At 43.3% G+C, this 12,574-nt stretch overlaps 2 protein-coding genes across 2 annotated transcripts; both read right to left on the bottom strand.

Annotated features, from left to right (window-relative positions):
• Positions 1 to 259: 259 nt before the first annotated feature.
• Positions 260 to 6,327, bottom strand: nipal4 (NIPA like domain containing 4). Its single transcript, XM_042309520.1, has 7 exons — positions 6,111 to 6,327; positions 4,713 to 4,973; positions 2,718 to 2,774; positions 2,225 to 2,315; positions 1,778 to 1,938; positions 867 to 1,480; positions 260 to 832 (listed from the first exon to the last, which is right to left on the bottom strand). Exons 1-6 carry the CDS (start codon positions 6,148 to 6,150, stop codon positions 882 to 884), a joined length of 1,209 nt encoding a protein of 402 aa, XP_042165454.1. The 5' UTR covers positions 6,151 to 6,327; the 3' UTR covers positions 260 to 832; positions 867 to 881.
• A 2,330-nt stretch (positions 6,328 to 8,657) lies between these two features.
• Positions 8,658 to 10,195, bottom strand: LOC112234673 (insulin-like). Its single transcript, XM_024402921.2, has 3 exons — positions 9,815 to 10,195; positions 9,221 to 9,407; positions 8,658 to 8,957 (listed from the first exon to the last, which is right to left on the bottom strand). Exons 1-3 carry the CDS (start codon positions 9,905 to 9,907, stop codon positions 8,809 to 8,811), a joined length of 429 nt encoding a protein of 142 aa, XP_024258689.1. The 5' UTR covers positions 9,908 to 10,195; the 3' UTR covers positions 8,658 to 8,808.
• Positions 10,196 to 12,574: the final 2,379 nt, after the last annotated feature.

Below are 12,574 nucleotides of genomic sequence, written 5' to 3'. Positions count from 1 at the left end.
GTCTCTGCACGCTGGTATTAGGCTACAATGGGCCTATTGAAGACAGCTTGACGGTTTTTTGGGTGTGGCAGTTAAGTAAATGTGTACTCCTGCAACAGCTGCCATTGTTTGAGTTTTGAGACTTTAGCTTGGATCTTAATCTCTATGTTATCATTTAAGGTGCTATGGTTCTTACTGAGTATTGATGTAAACATCTCAATCCCCGACCTGGGCTCAACTGTAAGAGCTGCGGCAACAATACTTCCTCATCTCTCCACTGTAATGGGCACAAAATAGAAAATATTTATTGAAATGAGTGACAGGCAACAGAAATATGAAATGTAGTCAACATCTTAAAATGCAAAGTATATATATATATATATATATATATATATATATATATATATATATATATATATATATATATATATATATAAAAAAATAGCCCTTTTAAAATGCCTTGATGAATCACAAACATTGGTCTTCAGCAGCAGTCTACATAGCCTGCAGCGTCATCAGCAACCCATATGATCATTAACTGAGGTTAAAAAACACCCACAAGTATAAACAACTATATAAAATGTCATCTCTTCTCTGGTACCTTCATAGACAAAAGTCCTCAGTAACTATTTAGCATCCTGGAGCATCATAGACATAGTCAACAACAGATCTGGTCACAAATCTACATAAAACTACCAATAAAAAGACTAACGAATACATATTTACATAAGTGAATGTGCTAAGAGTTCTCTCAGGTGCCAGTCTCTCAGCTGATGATGAAGATCCTGAGTGCCAGTCTCTCAGCTGATGATGAAGATCCTGAGTGCCAGTCTCTCAGCTGATGATGAAGATCCTGAGTGCCAGTCTCTCAGCTGATGATGAAGATCCTGAGTGCCAGTCTCTCAGCTGATGATGAAGACTCTGGGTGCGTCTTCTCTCATGGGAGGCAGGCTCTCCATATTCTCAATGAGGATGTGTTTGTCCTCCCGTTTCACCTCCAGCGGCTGACACATTCTGCTGGCCAGGCCCTCCAGGGTGACGTGGATGTCTTTGAACAGGTGCAGCATGGCTACCCCCAAGATGATGACCAGGAAGCCCCCCACGGTGCCCACCACATCCACACCAGACATGGTCCCCCACTCTTTAAACAGGATGATGGAGGTGGTGAGCACCACGGTGGTGAAACACACGTAGTAGATTGGGTAGACCAGCAGCGTGTTGAAGGTGTCCAGAGACTTGTTCAGGTAGTTGACCTGGACCACGATGGAACTGACCAGTGACACCAGTAGGATCCAGGTGAGCGGGTGACGCACCACGGCCGGGTCAGAGGTCACTGTGCGGATGGCGATGCCCAGGCCCTTGACGGAGGAGACGGTGAAGGCTCCCAGCAGGGAACAGATGCCGATGTAGACCAGGATGTTGGTCTGGCCCACACGGGGGGAGAAGTAGAAGATAAGCAGCAAGCAGGCCACCAGCAGGATACTGGCAAACACAAGGAAGCCTAGAGACACAAAGCGGATACACAGGAGCCATTGAAGTGAGGCTTGACACAGAGGAGAGAGGGAGATAAGTGTTTCTCTAGGGTGTGGTGGAAGGTAGTTAGGGAACAGACAGGTGTTATTCCCTGGTGCATATGTACCGTCTGTCTTTCTGTCTACATATTTGCTCAATAATGACGATAGCATGTTTGAAGTTTCTCTACTCTAAATGACATGTTCATTACCTCATTGTTGCACTGCCCTTAATAAAATAATTGCTGTGTGAATCATTTTTATGTCAATGAATATCAACGATGTACCTGGGTCAAGCAATTTGTCAGTCATCTGCTGCAGGGTAGTGACTTCCTCTTCTTCAGGTGCATGGATCACCATGAGAGTGCTGCCCAGTATGCTGAGCACACAGCCCAGCTTCCCCAACAGATTCAGTGTCTCCCCCAACAGGTAAGAGGACAGCACTGCACTGTGTCCAGAGAGAAGCCACAATGACAGTCATTTGAATATTAATGCAAACCTGTAGAACAATGACTTCGATGTGAGGATACACAGTATCAACACGAACACAAAACACACACACAACAGCTCCTGAAAGTTCAAATAAGTTTACACGTACACCAAAATAAAGGGTGCAAAAATGACAACAACGGTGTGGGATTTTACACAGTCATGGAAAATGAAAAACCAGAGAGAGTAGAAGTACCTGTATGTGAAGGCTGTGTGTTAATAGACAACAGAGAAAGTAAGGGTACCTGATAAGGACACTCAGGGCGCCCAGAGGAGTCACCACAGTAGCTGGAGCAAACATGTACGCTGCAAAGTTGGCAACCTCACCGGCACCCACTGTGAGAGGCAGGACATAATGCAAAAACATTGAATGTAGTCCTAATCCTTTTGGTTCTTTGAGACGTTTTCTTGGCTGTCCAGCTCGCTAATGATCACTAAACAGTCAGGGATCATCGAAAATTCCCAAAACAATGGCTAGAGGAGAAATGTTTACTAATTTTGACAGCAAGGAAATCTAAATTAAACATTTTTTAAAAATCAGTGCGGCCCTCCGGAACTCAATGAAGACCGAATGCAGCCCCCAGGGGCAAAATGAGTTCAACACCCCTGGGATAAGCCTTATAGTTCTAATAGCTACCCAACAGAACTATGATAAAACTACTGCTATTCCCACACTACATTATAGTGCTTGTGACAAACATTGAGGATAGATTATTTAACAACAACAACAAAACTCACTGGTTAGAAGTCCACTCCACCATAGCCAGTCCTTTAAATATCCATGACCACCTTCACCTGCACAGAACACAGCAAACAAGGCATTCATTAGAATTAGAAGACAAACAAATCAATAACAAATAAAGTTGTTTCTTGTCCTCAGGAAACCCTGATATTCAGGACAGTTTGTTTAATCAAATGTTATATAACGGACAGAGAACAGAGTCCTTTATTAGACTGTGTTTCATCGTTTCGGTCAGGGTTCATGTCCAGTATTTAGATACTACAACAACCTTTAAACAGGAACTGGATGTACTATTCGCTATCGATACGGAGAGCTGAAATATCATACTGTTGGGTCATAGTCAAATCAAATCCAGGTTTCTTGGTCGCCTACACAGTTTTACAGGATGTTATCGCAGGTACAGCGAAATGATTATGTTTCTGGCTCCAACAATACAGGAATATCTAGCAATACAATAACAATGCACACATGTTTTAAAAAATGAAGACCTAACAGAATGATAGATAGAGTCATAAATAAATGTATATGTATGTGAATGGTATGTATAGACAGTATCTGACCAGAAAAGGTTTGTAATAGCAGTAGTTATCATTAGAATGCACTATATACACTGAGTGTACAAAACATTATGAACATGCACCATGACATAGACTGCAACTCAATATTAGGAAGGTGTTCTTAATGTTTTGTACATACAATGTACATATAAAGTGGTAAAACAGTATGTTAACAGTATTAAAGCGACCAGTGTTCAATGACTATGTAAATAGGGCAGCAGTCTCTAGGTAGCAGGGTAGAGTACTGGGTGGTAGCCGGCTAGAAGGGTGTGTAAGATTCAGGACGTGGTACTGGGTGGTAGCCGGCTAGAAGGGCGTGTAAGATTCAGGACGTGGTACTGGGTGGTAGCCGGCTAGAAGGGTGTGTAAGATTCAGGACGTGGTACTGGGTGGTAGCCAGCTAGAAGGGTGTGTAAGATTCAGGACGTGGTACTGGGTGGTAGCCAGCTGTAAGGGGACGTGGTGTAAGATTCAGGACGTGGTCTGGGTGGTAGCCAGCTAGAAGGGTGTGTAAGATTCAGGACGGTGGTACTGGGTGGTAGCCACTGCTTTGGCTAGAAGGGACGTGGGTAAGATTCAGGACGTGGTACTGGGTGGTAGCCAGCTAGAAGGGCGTGTAAGATTCAGGACGTGGTACTGGGTGGTAGCCAGCTAGAAGGGTGTGTAAGATTCAGGACGTGGTACTGGGGACGTGGTAGGCGGAGTTTGGCTAGAAGGGCGTGTAAGATTCAGGACGTGGTACTGGGCGGAGTTTGGGGCTAAGATTCAGGACGTGGTACTGGGCGGAGTTTGGCTATTCAGGACTGTGGTACTGTAAGATTCAGGACGGGTAGGGTTTGAAGGGCTGTAGATTCAGGGCGTGGTACTGGGGCGGAGTTTGGCTAAGGGCGTGTAAGATTCAGGACGTGGTACTGGGCGGAGTTTGGCTAGAAGGGCGTGTAAGATTCAGGACGTGGTACTGGGCGGAGTTTGGCTAGAAGGGATTCAGGACGTAAGATTCTAGAAGGGCGTGTAAGATTCAGGACGTGGTACTGGGCGGAGTTTGGCTAGAAGGGCGTGTAAGATTCAGGACGTGGTACTGGGCGGAGTTTGGCTAGAAGGGCGTGTAAGATTCAGGACGTGGTACTGGGTGGTAGCCGGCTAGAAGGGCGTGTAAGATTCAGGACGTGGTACTGGGCGGAGTTTGGCTAGAAGGGCGTGTAAGATTCAGGACGTGGTACTGGGCGGAGTTTGGCTAGAAGGGCATGTAAGATTCAGGACGTGGTACTGGGCGGAGTTTGGCTAGTGATGACGTTAAAAAAACGACTGTCAGTAGATACCCATCAGAACTTGATTCTATATAAAACTTTGATCAAAATAAGGACAATGCCCTCCTGTGGTGTAATGTGACGGATTTGTGTTTTTCCACATCCTTAAACAGTGAAGACCCCCCACCTGCTCTGGTCTGTCCATTATTGGCTAGGCGAAGCAGGGCCTTCTTCTTCAGCATCACACTTCCTCCAATCAGGAAGGCCGACAGCACTGCCAAGGTCAAACCAGTCCAGAAGTTATAGTTGGTCCAGTTGTTGCCGACGGCTGACAGCCCTGTCTCTGTGGCATTGTGATTGTCAGTGAAGGAGGTGTTGAGGAGGTTTGACTCCCCGTTGACTATACACACCGCAGTCTGAGATGGACACAGTAGCCTTATTATGGAACCTGGAAAAACAAGCAGAGTGAAATCACTTTTACCATTATAGCTTAATATGAACTGGGTGGCTGGAGCCCTGAATGCTGATTGGCTGACCGCCGTGGTATATCAGACCCTATACCACCGGGTTTCACAAAACATTTATTTTTACTGCTCTAATTATGTTGGTAACCAGTTTATAATAGCAATGACACCTTGGGGGTTTGTGGTATATGGCCAATATACCATGGCTAAGGGCTGTTTCCAGGCACACCTACACTACACCTGCTCGGGCCTTATAGCTTTATGAAAGCTATTATGCTCTTATTGTGTGATCACCATGTTATTTCTAAGTAAATACATTTATGTACAATAAAGTATAAACACTATTAGAACATCTGGTGAAGAGAAACCAGTCCAAAACACACAGCAGTAATGACCTACATAGCAGATTGCTTAACCAGGTCATGTGTTGACTGATTACTATTATGTCACAATAGTAATATCCATGGCAGTTATCAGAATGATACCAGTGTATTCATGTTGTATGTTATCAACACTAACCTATCTACACAAAGCCCAATTAAAGATCGGAATGGTCAAATAAAATGAGGCTCAATTTCTTTGGGGACAGAAAATAGAAGAAGATTAGATAGCCTACTTTAGAAATCCACATGACATTTCATGTTTAGTGAGACTGACAGATTCAATACATGACCTCACCCCCCCCTCAACAAAGGTGTTCAACGGAGATTACAATTCTCATGAGCGTAGAAATCATCAATTATATGGACATTTCAAGTGGAATGACCTGAAAAACTGGCTTTGGAAATCAGCCCATTTAAAAGTAGTTCAAATACATGATATTCTACAATATTTTCAAACAATTGCTTTTAAAATCATACATTTAAAAACTGGCTTTGTGTTCTGCTCCAGATGAAGACGTTTAGAAAATAATTTCTGACAATATCATTTTTTTTTGTCTATTAAGTGTATTTACGGATGCCAACCCATGGGTATTATAGTCTGCCAATACGCCCTTCGTGAATAAGCCTACTGTTGCTATATCACAAACATTCAAAAAAATATTGTAGGCCCCCATTTCCCATTAAATAGCGTAGCCTACAATAATATGATGACATTGAAGTATTAGCCTATAAACGTACCGTTTCGGCATGAATCCTTAGATAAATGAACATATTGCATTGTGTTGATTTAGGCTAATATCCAATAAATCTCGAAGTAGCCGAAAAAGTAGTAGTAGGCTAAAAAAAGAGACCGGTAAAAGTATCCGTTCCCAATGTGACCGTTCTTAATTCCCCGCATAAAAAAACAACGTTCGCAGAAACGAATCGATCCGACACATTATTCTCAGGGGGCGTGGGCACACACATCAAGTCACCCTGACCTGCTCAGGTGTACGTCTGGCCCGCCCATTACCTCCGTCAGCAGCTCTCTCATTGGCCTCGAAAAGAGCAGGCGACGACGCTGCGCTTTCACTACTGCTCAGACGTTGCTGACGCCTGTCAGATCTATCAGATCTTACAACGTCTGGATAGGTAATTTACCTATCAACTAGCTAACCAGTGGTTGACGTGTCCATCGAATGAGCAAGGGGGAATGTTAAAGCAATCTGGGCTGCTTTCAGTACGTTTTTACATTCTGGAACATTCAATTGAACTGAAACGGTGCTATACTGAAGGCTCAGTCGAAAAAAACCGGGGAGGGGGTCTGGCAGCATGGCAATCACACTTTAAAAACGTCACTTATTGCGTCAAGCCCACACGTCGCCACACCCACCAAACGGGAGCAAACGTACCTCAAAGTCTGTTCAAGAACGTACAACAAATTTGTGGATGTTACATTGCGATAACATTTACAGATGTTATCGCAATGTACCAAACGTTCAGGCGAAATGAACGCCCCTCTGAACAACCGACTGCACAGTCGATAATGTTACCACAACCATTGGTTAATGCATAGGAGAACGGCCCTAAATTTTGCAGTATAGGGCCGTGTAGCCTAGTGGTTAGAGCGTTGGACTAGTAACCGGAAGGTTGCAAGTTCAAATCCCTGAGCTGACAAGGTACAAAATCTGATGTTCTGCCCCTGAACAGGCAGTTAACCCACTGTTCCTAGGCTGTCATTGAAAATAAGATTTTGTTCTTAACTGACTTGCCTAGTTAAATAAAGGTCGAAAAAAGAAAGGCTTCTTTATCAAATTAGTTATATTTACAACATTTTAGGTTGTTAATATAATTTAATCATATTGATCTAAATGAACTGTACTGTATAGAAGTATATTAAAATGTATACATGAAGTATGTAAAAGGTATTGTTGTTGTCTCTCGGTGTCTTGACAATATATGATTCTTATCTTATTCACATTTTTTTATTTAATGTACTATTATCTTATTTTGTTCTTGTCTATAACTGTTGTGTATTTTGTCACGTGCTTGATGTGGACCCCCAGGAAGAGTAGCTGCTGCATGTGCAACAGCTACTGGACATCCTATAATCTAAACTATACTCAACTAAAACCTCTCGATTCATTCCATTCATTTTTTTGATGTGATCATCATCTCTGTCTTATGTCTCTGTAAATCAGAGGGAAGAGTGACCCCCAGTGTCCACTTTGAGAAGCGCAGCTCTGTAGGACTTCATCATACAACACAATGTGTATGCAAGAATGACATTGTATTATCCTCCTAAAACCAAACAATTCATTTTTGCCCAATCTAATGGATATTAGGTGCTGTGGGATTATTTAAGATGTTCTTTGAAGTGGTAGGGTTTCAGATGTCTTTGGAAGGTGAGCAGGGACTCTGCTGTCCTAGCTTCAGGGGGAAGCTGGTTCCTCCATAGGGGTGTCAGGACAGAGAAGAGCGTGGACTGGGCTGAGTGGGAGCTGCCCTCCCGTAGTGGTAGGAGAGCCAAAAGACCAGAGGTGGCAGAATGGAGACCCCGAGTTGGGGTTTAGGGTTTGGGCATAGCCTGAAGGTAGGGAGGGGCTTGCTACTCCATTGGCAAGTACCACGGTCTTGTAGTGGATGCTAGCTTTGACTGGACGCTAGTGGAGTGTGCAGAGGAGCAGGGTGAAAGGGTTCATTCATTCTCCTAACCTGCTACAAAAAAAAGTCACTTCCAGGCGAAACTCTTTCGAAGTGGCGTGAGAAGAGTGTTTCTCGTGCCCATTTTGTCTGCATTACAATATACATTTACAATAGTTTGGTTTCAACCCAGGATAATGAGAAAATCAGAACCACAAATTGAACAGAAGTCATAGCAGCCTACTCCGAACATAAGGCCCATTTACAAAAGTTTGGTTTCAACCCAGGATAATGAGAAAATCAGAACCACAAATTGAACAGAAGTCATAGTAGCCTACTCCGAACATAAGGCCCATTTACAATAGTTTGGTTTCAACCCAGGATAATGAGAAAATCAGAACCACAAATTGAACAGAAGTCATAGTAGCCTACTCCGAACATAAGGCCCATTTACAAAAGTTTGGTTTCAACCCAGGATAATGAGAAAATCAGAACCACAAATTGAACAGAAGTCATAGTAGCCTACTCCGAACATAAGGCCCATTTACAATAGTTTGGTTTCAACCCAGGATAATGAGAAAATCAGAACCACAAATTGAACAGAAGTCATAGTAGACTACTCCGAACATAAGGCCCATTTACAAAAGGAAAACAAAGTGCTTGCTCATTTCATAGAACTTTATTTTCTAGGAAAAATAAAACATGTCTATGCCATTTCTTGTCTGCACTTGAAGCTTTTCTTTGAGACGGAGATGATGCCTCTGAGCATTGGAGAGTGGCAGAGAGAAGAACAGGCTTAGCGGTGAGACAGGCCTCAGTTGCAGTAGTTCTGCAGGTCGAAGATGTTGCAAGGCTTGTGACAGCACTGCTCTACAATACCTCTCTTTACTATCATGTCCATCTGGTCTTTGAACGGGTACTCGGCAACTTCGTTCTCCTGGGACGATTTTGGAAAGAGAAACCCTGCAAGAGGAGAAAAAGCACATTGAGTGAGTGCTACCTCATAACATCAAGCAGCATATTGTATGGACTACTGTCCTTTTCTGTGTTTCATCATTGCCTTCACATTCAGTTTCATATTTGCAGTTTCTTCTAAGTGACCATGCGTTTTCTAAATGTCATTTCGACACACAAAAACAGTAAAGTAACTCGTGGTCTTAGATCAAGTTGAGTTGTCGAGCAGATATGAAGTCTTTTGAATTCAGACAGTGCTAGAGGTGTCTTACCTGTTAGGGGATCCACATCTCTCTTTGGGTTGTAAAAGAATCCTTTCTCTCCACACACCAGATAGAGGGCATCCACCAGATGAGAGCCACACAGGTGTTGGGCAGCTGCAGCGTCTGCCCCAGGATAGAGGGCCAGCAGCACCAGCAGAGACGCAGCTTGGAGCCAGAGGGCCATGTTGATGATGGGCTGGAGGAGAGAAAGACAAACGAAACAGGTATGTCAACACTGTGGGAGTTTCATGCAGTGCACGAGAAACATCTCTATTCTTCTAGGAGTGACATTACTCCTTCTGTGTAATGCTGACGACACGACCCATATTCTGGTGTAATATTGTCATTCAGCATGTTCTAAAAGAAACCATAGCCTTACATCAACAAAACGACTATTTCCATAAGCACTCATACAGGAATAGCTCACTAGATGCAGTAAAATACAGTTGTTACTGACCAAAATACATTTGTTCAACAAAAACAGTAAGAGTTCCAAGGTTGTTTTCAGATTCTAGTGACATCTACATCCCCAAGATCTGCCACCCTAACCCAACTGTGGTTCCCAACCCTCCAGTGAAACACAAAGAGACCCCCGGCTCTTACCTGTGGAGGTGGTGGTGAAGAAGCTCTGTAGAAGAGTAGCAGAAATGCTGAAGGAAAAGTTGGTTGAGGCAGAACACCAGATTCTCCCCCCATTTTATACCCCTGGAGCAGGCAGGCAGGCCTCGGGAACAAGGGTCTGTGGTCTTTGCCAGTGTCAGCGGAAAAGAGAAGTTGCTCAATAAAATCTAACGGTAAGTGGCAATCCAATTGTTCGCCTCGTTAGGCATGTTTGTTTTACTAAGTGACATCAGTGGTCCAAGCGGAGGGCCGGTGAATCGGACGTAACTGATGTGACCTGTGTCTGAGATGTACAGAGGATTCCAGGGATTGTTGGCTTGCATTTGACCCACCTGTTCCTGCTTCAGACACACTAAAGAGTATAGTAGCTGTTTGTTTAAAGAAGGTAGCTAGTGAAAGACGGCTTGTGGCTCAATGAGTGTCCTAAGCAACAGTTTTTGGTGTTGAAGGTACTTACCGTGTCCTGTTGTGATGTTAGTGGGATGTTTCATGTTGACACATTAGCCATTAGCCGACCTTCGATGGAAAGAGTCATCTTTTTTTGTGACAACTTCTTCCATGACGCACTTGTGTGTTGTGATGGTAAAGGCAATGCTATAGAAATGCTCTTGGATCAGTTACTGTGACGTGAGATTAACGTTCCATAACTACATTTTGTTAGTACTAATGAAGCAACAGCAATATTGACCCCACAACCTCCAGTATTCTGATGAAAAAGTGTTTGTGCAGTGTGTAATTATTTATTCTGTATTCCCCCGGTCTACCTCTAAAGAAAACTCTAGATTGCACAATGCTATCCCCAAATGTGACAGTCTTATTCTAACAGAGGTAAAACTACTGCAAGTTTGCGTACTACATGTGCTGTATCCAGATCCCCTCTAGTAGTACTACTGTATCCAGATCCCCTCTAGTAGTACTACTGTATCTGGATCCCCTCTAGTAGTACTACTGTATCTGGATCCCCTCTAGTAGTACTACTGTATCTGGATCCCCTCTAGTAGTACTACTGTATCTGGATCCCCTCTAGTAGTACTACTGTATCTGGATCCCCTCTAGTAGTACTACTGTATCTGGATCCCCTCTAGTAGTACTACTGTATCTGGATCCCCTCTAGTAGTACTACTGTATCTGGATCCCCTCTAGTAGTACTACTGTATCTGGATCCTCTCTAGTAGTACTACTGTATCTGGATCCCCTCTAGTAGTACTGCTGTATCTGGATCCCCTCTAGTAGTACTACTGTATCCGGATCCCCTCTAGTAGTACTACTGTATCCGGATTCCCTCTAGTAATACTACTGTATCTGGATCCCCTCTAGTAGTGCTACTGTATCTGGATCCTCTCTAGTAGTACTACTGTATCTGGATCATCTCTAATAGTACTACTATATCTGGATCCTCTCTAGTAGTACTGCTGTATCTGGATCCTCTCTAGTAGTACTGCTGTATCTGGATCCCCTCTAGTAGTACTACTGTATCTGGATCCCCTCTAGTAGTACTACTGTATCTGGATCCTCTCTAGTAGTACTACTGTATCTGGATCCCCTCTAGTAGTACTGCTGTATCTGGATCCCCTCTAGTAGTACTACTGTATCCGGATCCCCTCTAGTAGTACTACTGTATCCGGATTCCCTCTAGTAATACTACTGTATCTGGATCCCCTCTAGTAGTACTACTGTATCTGGATCCTCTCTAGTAGTACTACTGTATCTGGATCATCTCTAATAGTACTACTATATCTGGATCCTCTCTAGTAGTACTGCTGTATCTGGATCCTCTCTAGTAGTACTGCTGTATCTGGATCCCCTCTAGTAGTACTACTGTATCTGGATCCCCTCTAGTAGTACTACTGTATCTGGATCCCCTCTAGTAGTACTACTGTATCTGGATCCCCTCTAGTAGTACTACTGTATCTGGATCCCCTCTAGTAGTACTACTGTATCTGGATCCCCTCTAGTAGTACTACTGTATCTGGATCCCCTCTAGTAGTACTACTGTATCTGGATCCTCTCTAGTAGTACTACTGTATCTGGATCCCCTCTAGTAGTACTACTGTATCTGGATCCCCTCTAGTAGTACTACTGAATCCGGATCCCCTCCAAGTATATTTATAAAGCCCTTCTTACATCAGCAAAGTGCTGTACAGAAACCCAGCCTAAAACCCCAGTAGTACTGATAAATAGTACCAGTAGGGTTTAACACTTGTCTCACATAACACAACCTTTGACTTCACCCCTCTCATCTCTTAAGACTTAGGAAATGTCCTCATTGAGCCTGACATGCCAGGATTATGGGCTCTCCTTTATTCCTCTTTCAAGTCTGCTATCAGTAGCTAGAAATGATGCATAAACCATCATAGTCAGGTTTGTGCTCACTTATTTCCGGACAGACACCTATGTGAATTAAAGGACAATAAAGTCCATTAGGTTGTCTCTTTCAGCTTTTCCAAAGGGCTCAGACTTTACAGAAGCCGTTAAAGGGAGAACGAAAAGTAGACTTTTGCTATAAGTTTCAAAAGTGATGTCTGACATACCAATGGGCATGATTCATATAATTTGCTCTTTAAAGTGCTGGCCGTCTTATGAACAGCGTACTGGAAAGAGGACAGATCCATAAATGTTCTTCTGCAAGAAAAATGTGCTTGATAATCACCCGGGTTGATTAAGTACATAGGCTCATCTTTAATGTTTATTTTTTTTATCTTGAAAGGTCAAACTGAGCAGTGCCTGTAATTTAGCACCACT

The sequence above is a fragment of the Oncorhynchus tshawytscha genome, linkage group LG30, assembly GCF_018296145.1.
Source record: "Oncorhynchus tshawytscha isolate Ot180627B linkage group LG30, Otsh_v2.0, whole genome shotgun sequence".
Taxonomy (NCBI): Eukaryota; Metazoa; Chordata; class Actinopteri; order Salmoniformes; family Salmonidae; genus Oncorhynchus; species Oncorhynchus tshawytscha.
This window is presented reverse-complemented; position numbering and strand designations above follow the sequence as displayed.

What these genes read in the sequence shown, in the direction of transcription:
- nipal4 (XM_042309520.1), bottom strand. Translation starts at nt 6,150, where the DNA reads ATGCAATATGTTCATTTATCTAAGGATTCATGCCGAAACG. An exon ending in TAAGGATTCATGCCGAAACG is followed by an intron (nt 4,974 to 6,110) that starts GTACGTTTATAG and finishes TTGTTTTTCCAG; the next exon opens with GTTCCATAATAAGGCTACTG. An exon ending in TAATGGACAGACCAGAGCAG is followed by an intron (nt 2,775 to 4,712) that starts GTGGGGGGTCTT and finishes TGTTCTGTGCAG; the next exon opens with GTGAAGGTGGTCATGGATAT.
- LOC112234673 (XM_024402921.2), bottom strand. Translation starts at nt 9,907, where the DNA reads ATGGGGGGAGAATCTGGTGTTCTGCCTCAACCAACTTTTCCTTCAGCA. An exon ending in CTTCACCACCACCTCCACAG is followed by an intron (nt 9,408 to 9,814) that starts GTAAGAGCCGGG and finishes TCTCTCCTCCAG; the next exon opens with CCCATCATCAACATGGCCCT. An exon ending in AGATGTGGATCCCCTAACAG is followed by an intron (nt 8,958 to 9,220) that starts GTAAGACACCTC and finishes CTCCTCTTGCAG; the next exon opens with GGTTTCTCTTTCCAAAATCG.